This window comes from Chiloscyllium punctatum, chromosome 9, assembly GCF_047496795.1.
Source record: "Chiloscyllium punctatum isolate Juve2018m chromosome 9, sChiPun1.3, whole genome shotgun sequence".
NCBI lineage: Eukaryota > Metazoa > Chordata > Chondrichthyes > Orectolobiformes > Hemiscylliidae > Chiloscyllium > Chiloscyllium punctatum.
In genome coordinates, this window is record NC_092747.1 from 11301364 (window position 1) to 11324038 (window position 22675).

At 43.9% G+C, this 22675-nt stretch overlaps 1 protein-coding gene across 2 annotated transcripts in view; it reads left to right on the forward strand.

The window, feature by feature from the left end:
- Nucleotides 1-22675, forward strand: part of nlgn4xa (neuroligin 4 X-linked a) — a 304151-nt gene that overhangs the window by 255679 nt on the left and 25797 nt on the right. For both annotated transcript variants that reach the window (XM_072576889.1, XM_072576890.1), the window contains one exon: nucleotides 731-916. In XM_072576889.1, the coding sequence (XP_072432990.1) occupies nucleotides 731-916 (186 nt within the window). The remainder of the gene's footprint in view (nucleotides 1-730; nucleotides 917-22675) is intronic.

Genomic DNA, 22675 nt, shown 5'->3' on the forward strand with positions numbered 1-22675 from the left:
AGAGGATTGCCAGAGGATACAGCAGGCTAGATACAGGTTGGAGATTTGGATAGAGACATGGCAGATGGAATTTAATCCACTCAGATGTAAAGTGATGCATTTTGGAAGGTCTAATCCAGGAGGGGAATATGCAGAAAATGGCAGATCCTTAGTAGCATTAACATACAGTGAGATCTACAAGTCCACCACAAGTGTACAAGTCCACAGTTCCCTGAAAGTGTCAACACAAGTGGATAAGATGGCTCATGTTATTCTTCCTTTCATCGGTCACGGTATAGAGTATAAAAATTAGCAAGTCATGTTGCAGTTGTATAGAACGTTAGTTAGGCCACATTTGTACAATTCTGGTTGCCACATTACCAGAGCATATGGAGGCTTCGAAGAGAATACAGAAATGGTTTACCAGGATGTTGCCTGATTTTACAGCGTATTATCTATGAGGACAGATTGGATAAACTTGATTTGTTTTTACTTGCACCTTGGAGGCTGACGGGGCAACCTGATAGAAGTTTACAAAATTGGGAGGTCTGAATAGAATGGATTGTCAAAGCCTTTTTCCCAGGGTGGAAATGTCAATGCCACAATGATACTGGGAATGGAGGAAGTTCCAGGACTTTGACCTGACAGCACTGAAGGGATGGCGATATACATGTACTGTCACACACTAACGTGTTTTGTGGTCACTCCCTGGTACCTTACACTGCGTATGTTCTTTTTTCCCCCTTTGCAGGCTTCCTAAGCACAGGTGACCAAGCTGCCAAAGGCAATTATGGATTGCTGGACCAAATTCAGGCATTAAGGTGGATCAGTGAAAATATCGGAGCTTTCGGAGGAGATTCGATGCGGATTACAGTCTTTGGATCTGGGGCAGGAGCATCCTGTGTCAGTTTACTGACACTCTCCCACTATTCAGAAGGTAAGAACATCAAGACTAATTGCAACTTGCAAGCACACAAAAAAAGGGCCTATATCTGCTCTGAAGCCTTATGGTTTAAGAAGCAGAAAAAGGCCATTCAAACCCTTGACCTTGTTACATAAGACCAGAGCCGATCTGATTGTAACGCTCAAATTCACGTTCACTTTCCTCTTTCACCCTTAACAAGAGTCTATCTACCTTGGACTTCAAAATGTTGAAAGTTTCTGCTTCCACTGATATTTCAGGAAGAGTGCTCCAAAGGCTCAATCTTAAATGAGAATATTTTGCCTCATCTCCATTTTAAATCAGTGACTCCTTATTTGTAAGCAAGTTAGTGCTAGTTCTTGATTCTCTCCTAAGAAGAAACATTCTGTCAATATCTGTTCTGTCAAGATGCCTCAGTCTTATATGTTTCAATCATGTTACCTCTTACTTGAACAAATACAACCAACTTTCCTCATCAGACAACCCACCCATTCCATCTATTGGCCTTGGGAACTTTATTTGAACTACCTCCCGTACGTTACATCCTTCCTTAATTGACAAGAGCATTGATGAGGGCAAAGCAATGGATGTTGCCCACATGGACTTCAGCAAGGCCTTTGACAAGGTCCCTCATGGCAGGCTGATATAAAAGGTGACATCACAGGGGGTCTGCGTTGAGCTGGTAAAATGTTTACAGAACTGGCTCTTTCATAGAAAACAGTGAGTAGCAGTGGGAGGGGATATTTCTGACTGGCGATATGTGACCAGTGATGTTCCACAGAGATCAGTGCTGGGATTTCTATTGTTTGTGGGCGGCATGGTGGCACAGTGGTTAGCACTGCTGCCTCACAGCGCCAGAGACCCGGGTTCAATTCCCGCCTCAGGCGACTGACTGTGTGGAGTTTGCACATTCTCCCCATGTCTGCGTGGGTTTCCTCTGGGTGCTCCGGTTTCCTCCCACAGTCCAAAAATGTGCAGGTTAGGTGAATTGGCCACGCTAAATTGCCCATAGTGTTAGATGCAGGGGTAAATGTAGGGGAATGGGTATGGGTGGGTGCGCTTCGGCGGGTCAGTGTGGACTTGTTGGGCCGAAGGGCCTGTTTCCACACTGTAAGTAATCTAATCTAATTTGTGATATATAAAAATGATTTGAAGGAGAATCTAGTGGTCTGATTAATAAGCTTATGGAAGTTAGAAAGATTGGGGGAGCTGTGAGTATTGAGAAGGATTACCAGAGGATGTAGCAGGATATGTGTAGTGCTGGATACTTGGCAGAAAAATGGCAGATATAACTTAAAATGGTCAAATGCAAAGTGGTGAGGGAGAGGAGTATAAAGTGAAAGACATAACCCTCAAAAGCATTAGCATGCAGAAGGATCCAGGCATACAGGTCCACAGTTCCCTGACAGTGGCAACTCAAGTGGATAAGGTAAAAAAGAAAACGTATGGCATGCTTGCCTTCATTGATCAGTGCATAGAGTGTAAATATTAGCAAGCCATGTTATAGTTGTATAGAACTTTAATTAGGCCACATTTGGAATGTTGTTTACAGTTCTGGTCACCACACTACCAGAAGGTTGTGGAGGCTCCAAGAAGGGCATAATAAAAGGTTTAGAGAGATTTTCCTGATTTGGAGGGCATTAGCTATAAGGAGAGATTGGACAAACTTAGTTTGTTTGCACTTGAACTTTGAAAGCGGAGGGGTGACTAAACAGAGGTTTACAGAATTATGAGAGTCATGGATAGAATGGATAGTCAGAGTCTTTTTCCCAGAGTGGGAGTGTAAGTTACTCATGGTGTAGATGTAAAGTAAAAGGGAGAAAGTTTAAGAGATATGAGAGGCACGGTTCTTACACAGAGGGTGGTTAATGACTGGAATGCACTGCCAGAGGAGTTGATAGAAGCAGTTATAACAGCAACGTTTAAGAGGCATCTTGATGTATACATGAATAGGCAGGGAATAGAAGGATACAAACTGCATGAAGGCAAAAAGTCTTTAGTTTAGACACGTGTCATGTGTTGGCGCAGACCTGGTGGGGCAAACAGCCTTTTCCTGTGGTGTGCTGTTCTTTGTGATGCTGTAAACTGTGCGACAGATGCAGTCTTGCCATTGCACTGTAGAACTGAAGCATAATCTCTTTACTAAATACATCCTGGAAGAATTGCGGATGCTGGAAATCAAAAAATAAGGTTCTGAGGAAGGGTCACTGGACCTGAAACATTAACTCTGATTTCTCTCCACAGATGCTGCCCGACTTGCTGAGCTTTTCCAACAATTTCCATTTTGTTGTGTTCATAATCTCTCTACTGTTGTACTCAATTTCCCTCACAATAAATGATAACATTCATCAGCTTTATTGATTACTTGTTGTATCTGCATTCTAGCTGTTTTGATCCATGCACTAAGACACCCAGATCCCTCAGAATCTCAGAGATCTGCAATCTCTCATCATTTAACTTATGTGCTTCTTTGGTATTCTTCCTGATAAAATGGACAAATTCACATTTTCTCACATTGTACTGCATTTGCCATGTCTTTTCCCACATACATAACTGGTCTATATTATTTTATAACCACCTCATCCCATCTACAAACTTACTTTCGTACCTGTTCTTGTGTCCTCACCATATTTGGCAAAAATTCTGTTCCTTCATCCAAGTCATTTAAATAAGTTACAAACAGGTGATGTCCCAGCACTAGTCCCTGTGGCACACAAATCAGTACAGCTTAACAACCATATAAAAAAACACATTTAACCTTAATCTCAGCTCTTTTTAATGTACTGGTACCCACTTCCTGAACTTTGACTTTCTGCAATAACCTTTGATGTGGTACTTTATAAAAGGCCTTCTGCAAATCTAAGTATAGTGCTTCCACTGATTTCTCTTTATCTGTCACACAAGTTTCTTCCTCAAAGAACTCTGAAAGTTAAGTCAAGCCTGAAGTCCCTTTCACAAAACCCTGTTGACTCTGCCTGCTTACCTTGGACTTTCCATTTACCCTGCCATTGCTTCTTTACTAATATTTTGTAACATTTTCCCAATGACAAACTAAATGTTAAACTAAATGTCCCATAGCTTCCTGCTTACTTTCTCCCTCCCATTTTATGATGTGGAGGTGCCAATGTTGGACTGGGGGGGACAAACGTAAAAGTCACACGACACCAGGATATAGTCCAGCAGCTTTATTTGACGAAGGAGCAGCACTCTGAAAGCTCGTCCTTGCAAATAAACCTATTGGACTATAACCTGGTGTTGTGTGATTTTTAACCATCCATTTTAGATAAAGGAGTTACATTTTCAATTTCTAAATCTACTAGAATCTCCCCTGAATGTGGACAATTAAACCCAATACATCAACTATTTCATTTGTCACTTCTTTTGAGACCTTAGGATGATGTCCTTTAAGGTCTAAGCACTAGACAGTCATAACTCCAATAATTTCCTCAGGACCACCTCTCTGGTGATAGTAATTTTCCTGTGTTCCTCCCTCACTTTTATTTCCTAACTTGTAAGTGCTTCTCGATGTTATTTGTGTCCTCTACATTGAATTATGTTGCAAAATACTCATTCATCTGGCATCTCTCTATTTTCCATTGTTAATGCTCCAGTCTCACTTTCTGTGGAGCCAACACTCACTTTGTTAACTCTTTCCTTCCTTAAATGTTTATAGAAACTCTAACTAGCTGTTTTTATATTTTTGTTCAGCTTTCTGTAACTCCAGTTTTTCCCTCACTATTATCTTTTGTCATCTTCTCCTCCTTTAAACATTAAATACAATCTTCTGACCTTCCACCTCTCATGGCAATGTTATACTTCTTTAAGCTTGTTATTGTCTTAATCCTTTCTTGTTAACCATGGATGGTGGGTCTATCCTTCAGAATTTTAACTTGCAGAACCTAACTATACAGCGTATTTTCAAATATCCCTTTAAATATCTGCCCCTGCTTCTCCATTGACGCATCATTTTTACTGAAAATCTGATGAGCCAATTCACTTTAGCCAACTGTGCATATACATCTTCATAATTTCCCTTAAAATTTAAAAAATAGCATTGACTCCACTCCTCCCTCCTGCTGAACAGACTTGAACTTCAGAAATAGCATAATCTTTTGTCACTTACCAGATACTGACCAAATAATTAGCTTCTTCTCCTCTAAAAGCACAAGAACCAATTACTGGAGGCTGAAACAATGAGAAATTAAAAACAAAAATAATGAGGCACCTCTTTCCCTTCCTTTCTTAATCATCTGATTAATACTTGTTGCATTATGTTAGCTAGTTTTATATGCATCTAAAACAAAATGACTCTTTCTGACCCAATTGCAGAGGAACTGATTCCAGCTGCTTTTTTCATTGAACTAAGCAAAACTGTTCTTTGAATAATGCTGTTATTAGTTTAGACTATATTCCCAACAGTTTAGAAACAGGCCCTTCGGCCCAAAAGTCCACACCGACCCTCCAAATAGTAACCTACCCAGACCCATTTTCCCTCTGACTAATGCACCTAACACTGTGGGCAATTTAGCATGGCCAATTCACCTGACCTGCACATCTTTGGAATGTTGGACTGGGGTGTACAGAGTTAAAAATCACACAACACCAGGTTATAGTCCAACAGGTTTATTTGGAAGCACTAGCTTTTGGTGACAACCATCTGATGAAGGAGCAGTGCTCCGAAAGCTAGTGCTTTCAAATAAACCTGTTGGACTATAACCTGGTGTTATGTGATTGTTAACTTTGTTCTTTGAATGGACACCTTGTTAAAAAACCTTGCTTAAGGTAAGGAAAGTTCGAAATTAAATTATTGATTTCAGTTCAATGTTAATTAAAATATCAACTGCAGACAAAATTTATACAATAAAATTAGAACCCTTGATCTCATCACTTTCCAGCATTCAGTCCTAGGTCAAACTGATTTGGCCAATTTTATATGCTCCGAACAGAAATACCTCATTTTTGAAGAATTAGTTTCAAATGCTTCTTTAATTAACTCAGACCCACTATTGTTGCAGTGGATACCTTGTTAAATGCTGTGAATTTTACAGTTTAGACTATAAATTTTCAGTTAGTGTGAAATACATACAAAATTAGATTTACAGAAAAGTATTGAATCTTATCTTAACCACTAACTATCAGCAATATGTTGAAGTAACCGACCTGGCCAGAGTTTTATTAGGATCTATTAAAGGCTGCTAACAGCGAGGATAATTTATTTTTGATGAATGTAAAAGGATATATAGACTTGGATTTTCAGTCTTGAGACTGGTGTGCAGTGTTGAGATATCTCACTACTCGATTAGCCCTCCCCAAGGAAGAGGTGCTCTGAATGTACAGGTATTCATTCCCGGGTTGGGGTAGAGGTGTGGGAATGTGTTTGGGATAAATCAGGACTGTCGTGTGTTGAGGTGATTGGTAAAAATATCTGCTTGGCTTACTTGGATGGCAACTCAGTTGTTTGGCTAAATATTAGTCCCTTTAGACTGCACACCTTACTCTCATCAACCCTCACCCATTCCCCATGCCCATTATTACCAGCTCATACCAACCCATGGTGCCTACACAACACTCTTTGTCCTTTTACCCTCCATGACAACTCAGCCAGTAAATATATGACAACTTCAGGAGCTGTTGTGAGATGAAATAAAATACATTTCCAAATATCCCTGGCAGGTCTTACTGCAAAATAGCACTGTCATTAATGAAAAGTCATTCAATACATTTAGCCTCCCTTAAATCCTTAAATATTTTGATTTCGTTAAAAAAGACACATCAACAATAGCTGGTTGTTTAATTGATGTTTTCAATCAAACTACGAGCCGTATGGCTTCCCACTGCAATAATGTTAGGTTGTGGAAGTAGTCAAACTAGAATAATGCTATAATGCGAGTTTTTTGGGTTATGTCAAAACACACAACTGAAGGCTTGGACAATTAAATGACTTGACAGCTTGGCAATGCCATTGACCTGGTCCATCTTTTATGTGAATTTATGTCTATCCTAAACATTTATGATGCCCACACTTCCCCTGGTCCTTGCTCCAGTAAAATAGGGTTCCATTTGAACTGAGTTCAAAGGGCTCTGATAAGTTCAGTTTCACCCAGGTGTGATTCATGTCTTCCCCAATTCCCCTACTGATGAAAATAAGTCCTGACAGAAAGGTGGGGGTAATATTTTGGATTTAGGATTGAATATGCTGTGGAGTGCTAACAGACTTTGCAAAACTCTTGGTGCCAAAGTGTCATAAAAAGTAAATAAATACTTTGAAATTTACACTGCAGATTATGTGTGCAGCTTTGATTAAATTTCAGTCTTGAAATGTCAGCTGGCTGTGTCTCAGTCCACACACCATGTAGCTACTTGAGGTGTAACACTTTTAAGTTGTCTAAGTATAATGAAGGAACTCTTAACTAGAAGCTACTTAGCACACGCAGCATCTCCAAGGTAAAATTAGCATCTGTTGCAGATGCTGATAGCATATTGTAAGCCTTAATGATTGATAAAATAATTGCACCAAGGTACAATCCCTACAGCGCAGAGACAGGCCATTTGGCCCAACAAGTCCATACCAAACCATTGAAGAGTATCCCACTGAGACTTATTCCCTTAATCCACATCCCTGAACACTATGGGCAACTTAGTCTCTGAATCTACACATCTTTGGACTGTGGGAGACCCATCCAGACAGAAGGCGAATGCGCAAACTCTGCACAGATGGTCGCCTGAGGCTGGTATTGAGCCTTGGTCCCTGGCACTGTGAGCAGCAGTGTTAACCACTGAGCCACCACGCCACTCCAAGGTTGATAGCACATAGTTCCTCTACCCCATTCCAACCCATTCCAAAATTAGTCTTTCAGGTGTTTAGCAAATAGTTTCAAAGTAAAAGATGCAACAATCAAATTCTTCTTTGAATACAGGATAGTTTAGCTACTGGAGAAAAGCAGATGATGTTTATGTTCCATTTCAAGCCAAAGTAAGCAGATCTGCATCAATTCACAAATTGAACCTTCCACTTATATAGTGCCTTCAGTATAATAAAAAATCCTAAGGTGCTCTGCATGGGTGTTAGCAAATAGAAATTGATACTAAGTCACCTGAGAAGATTTGAAGCCAGGTGACTGGAGGTTAATGTAAAGGGGTAGGTTTTAAGGTGCATCTTAATGGATTAGAGAGAAATTAATAGGCAGAGGGTTTAGATAAAAGAAAAAATACTACAGATACTGGAAATCTGAAACAAACACACAACAGAAACCCACCAGGAAAGGCAGAATCTGCGGCAAAAGAAAGAGAGTTAACATTTCGAGCCCATCGTAACCCTTCTTCAGGACTGAGAGAACTTAGAGTTTGGGTCAGAGCTTCCCAAGCCATTGAGGCTTGAAATTATTTTGACCCCTCTGTGGGGGGGGTGGGGGGCGAGTGTGAGGAGGTGGGGGATGGGGGGATGGCAGGTAGGGAAGAGAGGCTAGGACCTGTGGGAGCACACATGGGAGCTGGCTGTGTGGTGGTGAGGAGAGAGGGGGATCTGGTTGTGTGGTGGTGAGGAGAGAGGGGGTCTGGCTGTGTGGTGGTGAGGAGAGAGGGGGATCTGGTTGTGTGGTGGTGAGGAGAGAGGGGCTCTGGCTGTGTGGTGGTGAGGAGAGAGGGGGTCTGATTGTGTGGCGGTGAGGAGAGAGGGGGTCTGACTGTGTGGTGGTGAGGAGAGAGAGGGTCTGGCTGTGTGGTGGTGAGGAGAGAGAGGGTCTGACTGTGCGCTGGTGAGGAGAGAGGGGGTCTGACTTGCGTGGTAGTGAGGAGAGAGGAAGTCTGGCTGTGTGGTGGTGAGGAGAGAGGAAGTCTGGCTGTGTGGCCGTGAGGAGAGAGGAAGTCTGGCTGTGTGGCCGTGAGGAGAGAGGGGGTCTGGCTGTATGGTGGTGAGGGGAGAGGGAGTCTGACTGTGTGGTGGTGAGGAGAGAGGGGGTCTGGCTTGTGGTGGTGAGGAGAGAGGGGGTCTGACTGTGTGGTGGTGAGGAGAGAGGGGGTCTGGTTGTGTGGTGGTGAGGAGAGAGGGGGTCTGGCTTGTGGTGGTGAGGAGAGAGGGGGTCTGACTGTGTGTTGGTGAGGAGAGAGGGGGTCTGACTGTGTGGTGGTGAGGAGAGAGGGGGTCTGGCTTGTGGTGGTGAGGAGAGAGGGGGTCTGGTTGTGTGGTGGTGAGGAGAGAGGGGGTCTGACTGTGGTGGTGAGGAGAGAGGGGGTCTGGTTGTGTGGCGGTGAGGAAAGAGGGGGTCTGACATGTGATGGTGAGGAGAGAGGGGGTCTGACTGTGTGTTGGTGAGGAGAGAGGGGGTGTGACTGTGTGTTGGTGAGGAGAGAGGGGGTCTGGCTGTGTGTTGGTGAGGAGAGAGGGGGTGTGACTGTGTGTTGGTGAGGAGAGAGGGGGTCTGACTGTGTGTTGGTGAGGAGAGAGGGGGTGTGACTGTGTGTTGGTGAGGAGAGAGGGGGTCTGACTGTGTGTTGGTGAGGAGAGAGGGGGTATGACTGTGTGTTGGTGAGGAGAGAGGGGTTCTGACTGTATGGCGGTGAGGAGAGAGGATGTCTGACTGTGTGGTGGTGAGGAGAGAGAGGGTCTGACTGTGGTGGTGAGGAGAGAGGGGGTCTGGCTGTGTGTTGGTGAGGAGAGAGGGGGTCTGGCTGTGTGTTGGTGAGGAGAGAGGGGGTCTGACTGTCTGTTAGTGAGGAGAGAGGGGGTGTGACTGTGTGTTGGTGAGGAGAGAGAGTGTCTGACTGTCTGTTAGTGAGGAGAGAGGGGGTGTGACTGTGTGTTGGTGAGGAGAGAGGGGGTCTGACTGTGTGGCGGTGAGGAGAGAGGGGGTCTGACTGTGTGGTGGTGAGGAGAGAGGGGGTCTGACTGTGTGTTGGTGAGGAGAGAGGGGGTCTGACTGTGTGTTGGTGAGGAGAGAGGGGGTGTGACTGTGTGTTGGTGAGGAGAGAGGGGGTCTGGCTGTGTGGTGATGAGGAGAGAGGGGGTCTGGCTGTGTGTTGGTGAGGAGAGAGGGGGTCTGACTGTATGGCGGTGAGGAGAGAGGGGGTCTGACTGTGTGGTGGTGAGGAGAGAGGGGGTCTGACTGTATGGCGGTGAGGAGAGAGGGGGTCTGACTGTGTGGTGATGAGGAGAGAGGGGGTCTGACTGTATGGCGGTGAGGAGAGAGGGGGTCTGACTGTATGGCGGTGAGGAGAGAGGGGGTCTGACTGTGTGGCGGTGAGGAGAGAGGGGGTCTGACTGTGTGGTGGTGAGGAGAGAGGGGGTCTGACTGTGTCTTGGTGAGGAGAGGGGGTCTGGCTGTGTGGTGGTGAGGAGAGAGGGGGTCTGACTGTATGGCGGTGAGGAGAGAGGGGGTCTGACTGTGTGGCGGTGAGGAGAGAGGGGGTCTGACTGTGTGGCGGTGAGGAGAGAGGGGGTCTGACTGTGTGGTGGTGAGGAGAGAGGGGGTCTGACTGTGTGGTGGTGAGGAGAGAGGGGGTCTGACTGTGTCTTGGTGAGGAGAGAGGGGGTCTGGCTGTGTGGTGGTGAGGAGAGAGGGGGTCTGACTGTGTGGTGGTGAGGAGAGAGGGGGTCTGACTGTGTGGTGGTGAGGAGAGAGGGGGTCTGACTGTGTGTTGGTGAGGAGAGAGGGGGTCTGGCTGTGTGGTGGTGAGGAGTGAGGGGGTCTGACTGTGTGGTGGTGAGGAGTGAGGGGGTCTGGCTGTGTGTTGGTGAGGAGAGAAGGGGTCTGACTGTGTGGTGGTGAGGAGTGAGGGGGTCTGGCTGTGTGTTGGTGAGGAGAGAAGGGGTCTTGCTGTGCGGTGCTGAGAGGATGGCGGGGGGGGGGGGGGGGTGGGGGGGCGGACTGTGTGGTGGTGAAGAGAGAGACCTATGGGAGCTGAGTGCAGCTACCTATCAGAGCAAGAGCAAACGTACTGCAACTGAGTCAGAGCTGTATGACTGACATTATTATCTCAGAGCTTGTGAGCTCAAAAGGAGAGGGGAAAGATTGAGAAGAGACCTAAGGGTCAACCTGTTCACGCAGAGGGTGGTGTGTGTATGAAATAACTGCCAGAGGAAGTGATGGAAGCTGGTACAATGACAGCATTTAAGAGGCATCTGGATGGGTATATGTATAGGAAGGGTTTAAAGGAATATGGGCCAAGTGCTGGCAAATGGGACTAGATTAATCTAGGATATCTGGTTGGCATGGATGAGTTGGTATGAAGGGTCTGTTTCCAAACCGTATATCTCTATGACTCCATGTCAGCTTACTTATGGTTCCTGATCTCACTTTGAGAAAATCTGGCCTAGGTAGGTTAAAAAATAAATTCTTTAAGGGATGTGGTGATGCTGACAAGGCCTGTATTTATTGCCCATCCCTAATTGCCCTTAAATAGCCTCCAAGGCTAGTTCTGAGGGCAGGTAAGAGTCAACCACTTTGCTGTAGGTCTGGAGTCATGTGCAGGACAGAGAGATTTCCATCCCTAAAGGACCCTGGTAAGTCAGATAGAGTTTTACAACCCTCCACTATGGTTTTATGGAATATATGGTCCAAATTCTTGATGAAAATCAATTTAAGTTACAACCACCTGCTAAGTAGCTTGGACCTGAAATACATTAGCAGCTGGGCTATGATGTCACCATCACCCCATTCCCGAAGGGATTGGCAGAGCGATTAACTTGGAGACACTCACGAAGTCAGAATTGGCACTGTGCAGAGGTCAAGAGAGCTCAGAGCTTGAGGATACCCAGGAGGGATAGAGAGGGGCAAAGTCATGGGGATATTTGCAAACAGGACAAGAAGTTTCAAATAGATTTGCTGTCTCACTAGTCATTGGACATAGGGGAGTTAGGATAGTGGGACCTAGGTTAGGGTTAGGGTTAGGATTAGGGAAAGTTCTGGCATGGGCAGCAGAATTCTGAATGAGCTCAAGGTTAACTAGGGAAGTTGGGGGGGTGGGGGGGAGGAGGGATGGTGGTGTGGGGTTGGTGGGGGGGTGGGGGATTGGTAGAATGTGAGAGGTCAGCCTGGAGCCTATTAGAATTGGCAAGTCTGCAGTTAACCTGGAGACAGAATGAAGAAAGAAATCAGTTATCTTTCGAAGTGTTCAGATGCAGGGATTGATTGAAAAAAGGAAACTGCCAATCCTGGGGACCATAGGAGCAAATATGATCAAAAATCAATCTCACAGCTTTGCATGAATTAATCTTCAATTGGCAGCTCCCTTACATATTTATCCAATTTTCCTTTAAAATCATCTCCAAATTCAATCCCACAATGTTTGTGACTGTCTCCTGTCAGTCTGATGGATGCTGTTTGCCTTTATTTTAAGAAAATACTTTATTTGCCTCATTTTCACTGTCCTTGAGGGGAGCTCCATTTGGTCAATGTGTTTTGTGTGAGGGATCTGTTATGGATATTAAAATTCACTGAGGGGCTTTGGAAGCCAAGATTCGAGGAGTAAAACTGAAACCCCAAACCCCAACACTGGGCATTTTCTAACAGGTTGGCTAGAAATATCCCACACAGTTTGGCTGATATTCCATCACCAACTTCCATCAAAGTCTTGAGCGGCCTTACTCCCCTCCCAAGCTCTGCGATCGATACCAATCAAACAAACCTATGTGATCTTGGTGTTCCTCCAATTTTGACCTCTCATGCATTCCTGATTTTCCTTCCCCCACCATGACCTTCAAACTTGTCAAACCTCAGATGGTGGGGGAGTGGAGTTGTGGCAATTTTCCTTTTCCAGCACTCGTTAATCCATGGTAGGGCATCACTTCAGAGAGGAAGGGAGGAAATCTGTACTCATGTGTGTACACCTGACTCTGGCAAACCCAAGAACACAGCCTGTTATCCCAAGGAAGCCACAAGCAACTGATGGCACTCCTGTGAGGATGCAGGGGATCGCAGATTTGTCCCTGTGTCAGATCGGAATGGAGTTGAAATTCCCTAAAGAACAGAGTCAGTACAGAGGCTGATGCTCCGGTGCAGTACTGGGAGAGCACTGCATTGTTGGGGGTGCCATATTTCACAGTCACGGTGTTAACCCTATCTGCTGTCCCTTTGCACAATTTGGGAGAACAGCTCAACCAACATTTAAAAGAAAACAAATTAATTGGTCAGCAAACAAAAACAGAAGGTCAGGCAACATCCGTAGAGAGAAAGCATTGCTGCCCCCTCCCCACTTCATGTCAGCTCTAATGAAGAGTCACTAAGACCCGAAACGTTAGCTTGCTCTCTCTCCATGGATGCTGTCTGACTCACTGAGAATTCCAGCATTTGTTGTTTTCAGTACAGATTCCAGCATCTGTAGTAACGTGCTCCTACATTAATCGGTCACCTGTCTCAGTAGCATTACTAAGGTATTCCTGTGTGTAATTTGAATGCTGCATTTTCCCTTATCGGGATTACAAGGTTGGCATGTGTTACCTAGCTCTAACCGTTCTTGAACTGAGTTGCCTGTGAGGTTACTTCAGAAGGCAGTTTATGACCGAGTGCTGTGGGAATGGACTCACGATTAAGACAGTAGGTCAGACTGGGCAAGAATGGACAACAAACAACAATACTTCCACGGTCATCAGCGAGCTTTCAATTCCAGATTTCCAATTGTAGTGATTGGAACGAAGGCCAGGTGGATCTCCATGATATCTGATTGAGGTTGTTAACCTGGGCCAATCAGGGAGCCCTGGCTGACAGAAATCATTGTGACTGTTTTGTAATGATTGAAACTAGGATTTGAGGTTTGTCCTCATTTCCCTGAAAACTAGTTGAACAGTAGGATTTGGGGCGTGGCTTTGCCATTCCTCTCCCTTGTAAAATTGCTGTTTCTTTGCATACAGCTGTTAATGTTAATTGTTTTGTGAACTGTGTATTGTTTCATAAAATAGCATGGTGGCACAGTGGTTAGCACTGCTGTCTCACAGCGGCAGAGACCCGGGGTTCAATTCCTGCCTCAGGCAACTGTCTGTGTGGAGTTTGCACATTCTCCCCGTGTCTGCGTGGGTTTCCTCCGGGTGCTCTGGTTTGGTCCCACAGTCCAAAAATGTGCAGGTCAGGTGAATTGGCCATGCTAAATTGCCTGTAGTGTTAGGTGAAGGAGTAAGTGTAGAGGAATGGGTCTGGGTGGGTTGTTCTTCGACGGGTCGGTGTGGACTTGTTGGGCCAGAGGGCCTGTTTCCACACTGTAAGTAATCTAATCTAATCATAAACAGGAATCTGCTCACTGTAGGGACTGGCTCTGAGCTAGCTGTTCAGAGCCCAGGTACTGTAAGTGTAAATAAAAGGTGACTTGGTGACGGGATACCAGCCTCTGTGGGGTTATTTCACCAATTGTAATTCAAACGGCCATGCTAAAGAGTGAACCTAGAGCATTAACTTTGATTTCTGGCTATTAGTACAGTAACATTACCACTCTGCTATTACCTCCTCTGGATTTCCTCTATGACAAAAATAAATATCCTTCAAACTACTTCCTTTGTTTTGAGGTGCATTGGAATATCATGAATTCACTTTGATTTGACGTTTCATCTTGAAGAACTGCATGTCCAACAGCATAACACTCCCTCAGCATTCAGCCTACATACTGTGGTCAAGTTCAAAAGCTAAGACTTGAACCCATGCCCTCTTGGCTCACTGATACATCTACTGCAGCCTTAGACAGTGCGATAAACTTTGATAAATTGCAGTGTGTGCAGTGTGAGCCATCTCTATGTGAGTGTCTGAATGCTACCTGTGGTGGCTGAGATTGCAAGCTACTCCCAATTAGGCTGATGGATGTCAATGGTGGATTTTTGATCCCTTTGCTGGTGGAGTCAGCAATTCCAATGAGTGGAGGAGATAAGAGCATTATTCACTGGTGCTGCAGGGGAAAAGTACAGGAGGGAGAGCGTGGTATTAATTGCCCAACTCAGCAAGCTTTGCTCAACATTTGATTGTGAACCTTTTGTGGAATTGAAGCAATAGATGTCAAAGACGAGGCTTGGCAAATTCAACAGTCAGTTTTCCTTTTAATGATTGGTACTTTCTCATGATGTGTTTTTTTTGCACTTTTGAGTTGACTGATTTTATCTTTGAGCAAAGTGGTACATCTCACCCTTCCTCTACCCTGTTAGTGACAGTATTGGGGCCAGGGATCTGATCAGCCTCTGTGACAACAATGACAGAGCAATAGCTTGTGACCCCTCTGCAAATTATCCTGCCAACTGTCACACCAATCACTACCTTGTACTCAAAAGTAGAGGAGAATGGGGAGCCATGGGAGGTAGATACAGTCATAATATAGACTAGCCTTGATCACAATAAAGCAGGCTTACTGGTGTTGCGATATGTGCTAACGTAAACCAGCGACACTGAAAAGATTCATCCAGTGCTGTAACCTGTTAAAATTCAAGAGGCAAATAACTATCCTGGAGGTCACTACTTAAAGTAAAAATTAACTACTTTATTCTTTAAGTCTCACTGAGAATATTAAAACCAACAACTATTTATAACTCCTTTCTCTTAAACCTATCTTTTACCTTCCCCTCTACAATACTAGTCCAATAAAGAATCCCAATTAAGGTTTACAAAAAAAAAATAAACTTTCAAAACCAGTCCAGCTGTTGAATCTTCTCTTTGTATCTTCCTCTGCAGATTTTCCCATGTTGTCTTTTTGATGTTCTATTGTGCAATCTTCTTACAGACAGGTACCTTTCAGAGCTCTATTCTGCTGCCAGTCTGTACATATTGGTGGCTTGGCAGTTCTCTCCCAAACTGTTCAAACTGTCTGGTTTTATACCCCAAATCATAGGATTGTTTCATTGGTTCTAATATTATCAAAATAATAAATTCAAATTTGATTGGACTTTGGCATCTTGGGGCATAATTTAAAACGTTTGACATAATTTGAATTTGGTTTTTGTATCATGGCAACTCATCTGCACTATTGGTTTCATAGTCAAATGGTAAGTTTTAACTTATTTCAGTACTCTCTGTGCCTGTCTAAGTCCGTGCATCGGATTACAATAGGATCTTGATTAGATGAGCCAATGGGCTGAGGAGTGGCAGTTGGAGTTTAATTTAGATAAATGCGTGGTGCTCCATTTTGCGAAAGTAAGACTTAGCAGGACTTATACACTTAATGGTAATGCCCTAGGGAGTGTCTAAGTCCATGCCAGCTTCCAGTCTCTCTTAAAGGTATAGTATACACCTATACCTTCATAACACTGGTCTAACTTCAGTTCTTGTGTACTTAAGGTCATGTGCTATACCATTTAATTTTAGTCTTCTACAATGTGTGGCCAATATTTACTGGGGGGGGGGGGGCATGATGGCTCAGTAGGTGAATCATTAAATTCACATGAATCAGGGTGGGGTCTGGGTCTGGATGGGATGCTCTTTGGAGGGCCAGTACAGAGTTGATGGGCCAACTGGCCTCTTTCCACACTGTAGGGGTTCTGTGATTCTATGATTATTGACCCTCCATATCTTGTCTTGAGAAAGTTTTGGAGAGCCTCCGTCTTGAACCACCCATGTTTCAGAAAAGTAAGTGCAGCTGATTTGGCTTCCTCAAATATAACAACTACTTGCTTTCAGAGAGTAATGGAGACAGACCCTTCGGTCCAACTCATTCACACCAACCATATTCCCAAACTAAACTAGTCTCACTTACCTGCATTTGGCCCATTTCCCTCTAGTCATTTCCTATTCATATGGTCTGCATTCACCATAATCTCTAGTAGTTCATTCCTGATGAAAGGCTCATGGCCAAAATGTCAATTCTCCTACTGCCTGACCTGATCTGCTTTTCCAGCACCACACTCTCGACACGCATGAACCACTCTCTATGTAAAAAAGTTGCTCCTTATGTCCTTTTGAAAACTGTCTCCTCTCACCTTAAAAATATCCGCTCTAGTTTTAATATCCCCCATTGTGGTGGAACGATCTTTGCTATTCACCTTATCTATGCCCCTCATGATTTTATAAACCCCTATAAGGTTTATATAAGGTCAACCTCCTACTCTCTAGCGAAGAACGTTCCAGCCTATCCAGCCTTTCTTTGTAACTCAACTCTCTATTCCTGGCAACATCCTGGTAATCCTTTCTGAACCCTCCAGTTTCATAATATCCTTTCTGAAGCAGGGCAGTATAGTTAGTAAGTTTGCAGATGACACCAAATTGGAGGTGTAGTGGACAATGAAGAAGGTTACCTCGGATCTTGATTAGATGAGCCAATGGGCCGAGGAGTGGCAGATGGAGTTTAACTTAAATAAATGCGAGCTGCTTCATTTTGGGAAAGCAAATCTTAGCAGGACTTATACACTTAATGGTAAGGTCCTAGGGAGTGTTGCTGAACAAAGAGACCTTGGAGTGCAGGTTCATAGTTCCTTGAAAGTAGAGTCGCAGGTAGATAGGATAGTGAAGAAGGCGTTTGGTATGCTTTCCTTTATTGGTCAGGGCATTGAGTATAGGAATTGGGAGGTAATGTTGCAGCTGTACAGGACATTGGTTAGGCCACTGTTGGAATATTGCGTGCAATTCTATTGTAAAACTTGAAAGTGTTCGTAAAAGATTTACACAGATATTGCCAGGGTTGGAGGATTTGAGCTATAGGGAGAGGCTGAATAGGCTAGTGCTGTTTTCCCTGGAGCGTCGGAGGCTGAGGGGTGACCTTATAGAGGCTTACAAAATCATAAGGGGCATGCACAGGGTAAATGGACAAGATACTGGATTAGTGGTGCTGGAAGAGCACAGCAGTTCAGGCAGCATCCAACGAGCAGCGAAAGATCTTTTCCCTGCTCCTCAGATGCTGCCTGACCTGCTGTGCTTTTCCAGCATCACTCTAATCTAGACAATGGAGTGCGGGAGTCCAGACCTAGAGGGCAGAACTCGACTCTGGAGTCAGAAATATTGCCGGACCACTACGGCAGTTACCTTGCCCAAAAGGACATTAGTGAACCATTGGGTGGCTGTACCAAAAACTGATTCCTGCTAAAAAGCATCATTAGACTCTTAATTGGAATTTGATTAAAAATCTGCAATTCCCCAGCTGCTGTAGTAGGATTTGAACGTGAATCCCCAGAGCATTACCTCAGTCTCTAGATTAATATTCTAGTGATTAAACCATGAGACCATCCCCTCTACTAAAGTCTGTCAAGGCATGAGCAGCTGAAGGGGAAGGATGCTGTGCTCAAGGTGATGTCAGTATCAAAGACATGAATAGTTCTAGAAAGGGAGCTTCTGCTGAAAGAATATGAGAAGCAAGGCACTCAGAAAGCAGAATGTCATAGGTGGGGACATTGCCTGAGTCATGAATAAATTGGCACAGTCTGAATAAGGTTAGAGCAGTGAATGTATGGCTCAAAGATTGGTGTGGGAGAAGTAGGCTCCAGTAAGAGGGCCTTAACCTAAATAAAATGGATCTAGATGTGACAAATAAAGAGGTAAAGTTAGGGCAGGAGAGCAACATGTGAATTGCAGGCATGGTAGGAAGGGGCAGAGTGAAAAGAGATCTCATTGTGACAAAGATAATGACACAGTGGCCCAGTGGTTAGCACTGCTGCCCCACAGTGGCACGGACTGAGTTTGACTCCAACTTTGGCTAACTTGTGGAGTTTGCATGTTCTGACCCTGGTTTCTGCTGAGAGCTTCGATTTCTGCTCACAGCCCAATGATATGCAGGTTAGGGTGGATTGGCCATGCTAAATTGTCCCGTAGTGTCCAGGGATATGCAAGCTAGGTGGATTATTGAAGGAGAATGCAGTGTTACAGAGTCTGGAGAATGCACTGTGGAGGGTCAGTGAGGACCCGATGGGCTGGATGTCCTCTTCTGCACTATAGTCTCTATGATAACAAAAACACAATCTGAAAACTTTATACAAAGCATTCATTACAAAGCAAACAAATCAATAGTGCATGCTGAAGTAAATGAAGATGATATGATAACCATTATAGAAATGTGTTTACACAATGACAATGATTAGGTCTTGATAATTGAAAGGTCTATGATATTACTTACAGGCTGGAAGCTAAGTAAAGGTGGAAAGATTGCACACTCAATCAAAGCTGGCATTTCTGATAAATAGGGATGAGTTTGGATCAGTAGATCAGGACATAAAGTCAGTTTCACTGAGACGAGGAATAGTAGGGGAAAATAATTACTACTGGGAATACTCCATAGGGTCAAATAGTCACCATAATGTAGGACAGAGTGTTCAAGAAGTAGGTGCTGTGATAATGGGACAGCTTTAATCTTTATAAATTAGAAAAATCAGGTATGCAACGCTAACAAGGATGAATTATTATCTGGACTTGAAACATTAGCTTGCTCTTTCACCATGGATGCTGCCTGACCCGTTGTGATTTCCAGCATTTTTTGTTTTCAGTCCTGAGGAGTGAGTTAACTGAATGCTTTCAAGATATTTTCTGATACCACTACTTTCTGAAACCATTGAGGGCACATGTTACCTTTGACGTGATTTTGTGTAACAAGATTAATTCATGACCTCCGAGAAAAGGCACCTCAAGGAAGCAATGGCCACAATATGATTAATTGTTACATTAAGTTTGAAAGGGAGAAGACTGGGTCTGAGGCTAGTGTTTTAAACTCACAAAGGGGCAACTGTGTGGGTGTGTACGCATAGCTAATTGAATTCAACTGAGATTTTGGGCTACTAAATGGACAAATAGAGAAATGATGGTAGACTTTAGGTGGATATCTGAGAATACTGAGAAGAAGAATATTCTGACTGTAAATGTAAATTCCAAGGGGAGTTTCCAACCCACCACTTTCAGTTAACTAAAGAAATTAATGAAAGCATCAAACTTAAAGAAATAGCAGATAATTGTGCAAAGTTGAGTGGCAGGTCAAATGATTGGTCAGAACGTTAAAAAAATGATGAATGAAAGGAATATGTAGCGATTGGAACCAGTTGGATCTCATTGACTATGAGATCCTTGATTGGGGTTGTTAACCTGGGCCAATCAGGGAGCCCTGGCTGACAGATATAAACAGGAGATTCAGAGAGTCTCCCTATTCCAGGGACGGGCTCTGAGCTGTCTGGTCAGAGTCATTGTACTGTGAATGAAAAAATAAAGGGGGACTTGGTTACAGGAATACTGGATTAGTGGTGCTGGAAGAGCACAGCAGTTCAGGCAGCATCCAACGAGCAGCGAAATCGACGTTTTGGGCAAAAGCCCTTTTTACCTTAACAGGAATACTGGACTCTGTACAGCTATTTCAGGTTAATAAAATCAATTAACATATGAGAGGAAGTTATATAGAACTGTAAAAACAGATAGTGAGAGTCTCTACAGGTATCTAAAAGGAAAAGGAATAAGAACAGAGTCTTGGTCCTCTGGAGAGTGAGAATGAAGAGTTAATATTAGATAATAGGGAAGTGTTCGATGAAATGAATGAATACAGAAGTTGCTGGAGAAACTCAGCAGGTCTGGCAGCATCTATAGAGAGAAAAGTAGAGTTAATATTTTGGATACATTGACCCTCATCAGTTCAGAACAAGGATTACTGGACTCGAAACGTTAATACTGCTTTCTCCCCACAGATGCTGCCAGACCTGGTGAGTTTCTGCAGCAACGTCTGCTTTTTGTTCCGAATTTCCAACATCCTTCGTCCTTTGGATGCTTTGAAATAAATGAACATTGTCATTGTAGTGGATATAAAAAACATTTCAGTCATAACTGTGAATTAAGCAGTGGAAGGGAGACAGAGAGAGGAACTTGATGAAATAGTGCTGAGCGCATTGAAGCAGGACCTTCTTGGGTCCCAATGCTCTTAGTTCTTTAAAGAGTTGGCTGTGCACTTAGAAAACTCAAGGTCATGGGGAACAATCAGCATGGCTTCATCAAATGGAAATCATGTTCAAATAACTTTTGGGGGCATAGTGGCTCAGTGGTTAGTCGTGCTGCCTCACAGCGCTGGGGACCCGGTTTTGAGCACAGCCCTTGGGTGACTGTCTGTGTGGAGTTGCATGTTCTCCCCGTGTCTTGTGTGGAGTTGCAATTTCTTCCCGTGTCTGTATGGAGTTACATGTTCTGCCCATGTCTGTGTGGGTTTCCTCCTGTTGCCCTGGTTTCCCACCGCAGTCTAAAGATGTGTTGTTTAAATGGATTGGCCGTGTTAAGTTGTCCAAATCAGCAGTTTTTAATTGATTAGTGAATTTTTTTGTGACATACTAACTAATACAAAGCAGGTAGCTGATCCAACTGAAAGGAAATAAGAACTTCATAACAATACTATGGGAAACTAAATTTTATCTCTTACTCAATTAAAGATCCCCCTGTCTCCCCTTTAAAAATCTTTGTGTGAGACAGGAAAATGTGCCCAATTTCTCACTGTTTCTCTCTCTCTCTCTCTCTCTCTCTCTCCACCATGAATGGACTGATTACGATCTGGAGTGCTCTCCCTGAATGGTTGCTGTAAACAGATTCAATAGGAACATTCAGAGAGGAATTCTTTCGCTACTTGAGGAGAGTATATTAACGGGGATATACAGAAAGGAGCAGAGGAGTGAAAATCATTAAGTTAACCCAACCAGAGTGCCAGCACAGGCACAGTAGTCTGAAGGGCATACTTCTGCATTATATTGTGCATTTTTTAAACTTTTCAGTAGCTGTAAAATTCATCATTCACTCTTTTGTTTTGTTTTGAAAGAAAACTTTCATATCTCTCTCAATGGATTTTCTGTGATAATGAAGTTCCCGATGATTTGGCCAAAAATGTTGACCATCTCTGCTCATTGCCCTGCATGCTTAGCTCTCTAGCAACACTGCTCTGAGCACCCCCCACTTCCTCCAGCTCCCCTGTCCATTTTGACTCCAATTCAACTACAACGTGCATTCCTCCCCTTGCATTTCTCTGACTTCCTCGGTCCCTGTGACCTGGGACCCCCGGAGTAATTCTCTGGCCGTGTAGAGGTGCCCGACGCTTACTCCTGGCAGCGTGGAGACTTTGGAGAACAGTGTGGCCTCTCTTTCTCAATTCAGTAGCAAATCACGCTGCATAGACATCTCACTGTTCCCTTTAACAGCAAGTGAATGGACGGAACAACACTGAATGCCAGCCTGACGGTCCGAACCCTCCTTGTTTGAAATTTTTCTTTCCTCTGATCCGATACTTCATTCCCACTGTATACTCCCCCAGTGTTTTCTCTGGCAGCGCTGTGCTCTAAGAATGAGTCTGTTCTTAGATTGAATTCCTTTCTTTACAAGTGACATGGCTTGAGCAGAGCGAACAAAGAGTGTTCAGTCATCTATTCATGACTTAGTAATGCGGCCTATCATACAGAGCAGTACATAGATGCTTTCTTGTGTTGAACTTCCCAAATAATGTCATGAATTATGAAATCTGTGGGGGCTTCTGTAATGATCTAAGCAGCACCACTTATTGAAACAGCCTGTCATTTCTCCAAAGGGCAAATCATTTCTGACTGTCCAAATTATTATTTAGCCCATTTTTAAAAAAGATTGAGAAATTAATCTAGGTGAAGGGTCAAGGGTTGCAGTGTGGAATGCCACTAAGATAGAAAGACTTAAGAGGAACACTGAGGTAAATCAGGGAGTGTGGTATTTTACTGATGGCAACACACAAAGAGCACTGTAGGGATGTTCAAGAGGTGAAGGATGGGACTGAGAACACAGATGGGTGAAGGAGCATTTAAAGGAACGCGACAGCCATTCAAAAAGAAGACTCCATTTTAATTGTTTATGCAGAGCACAGGGTCAGAATGAACAATGAAAATGGCTCCTGTTGACAGACAGCAACAAAAAAAAA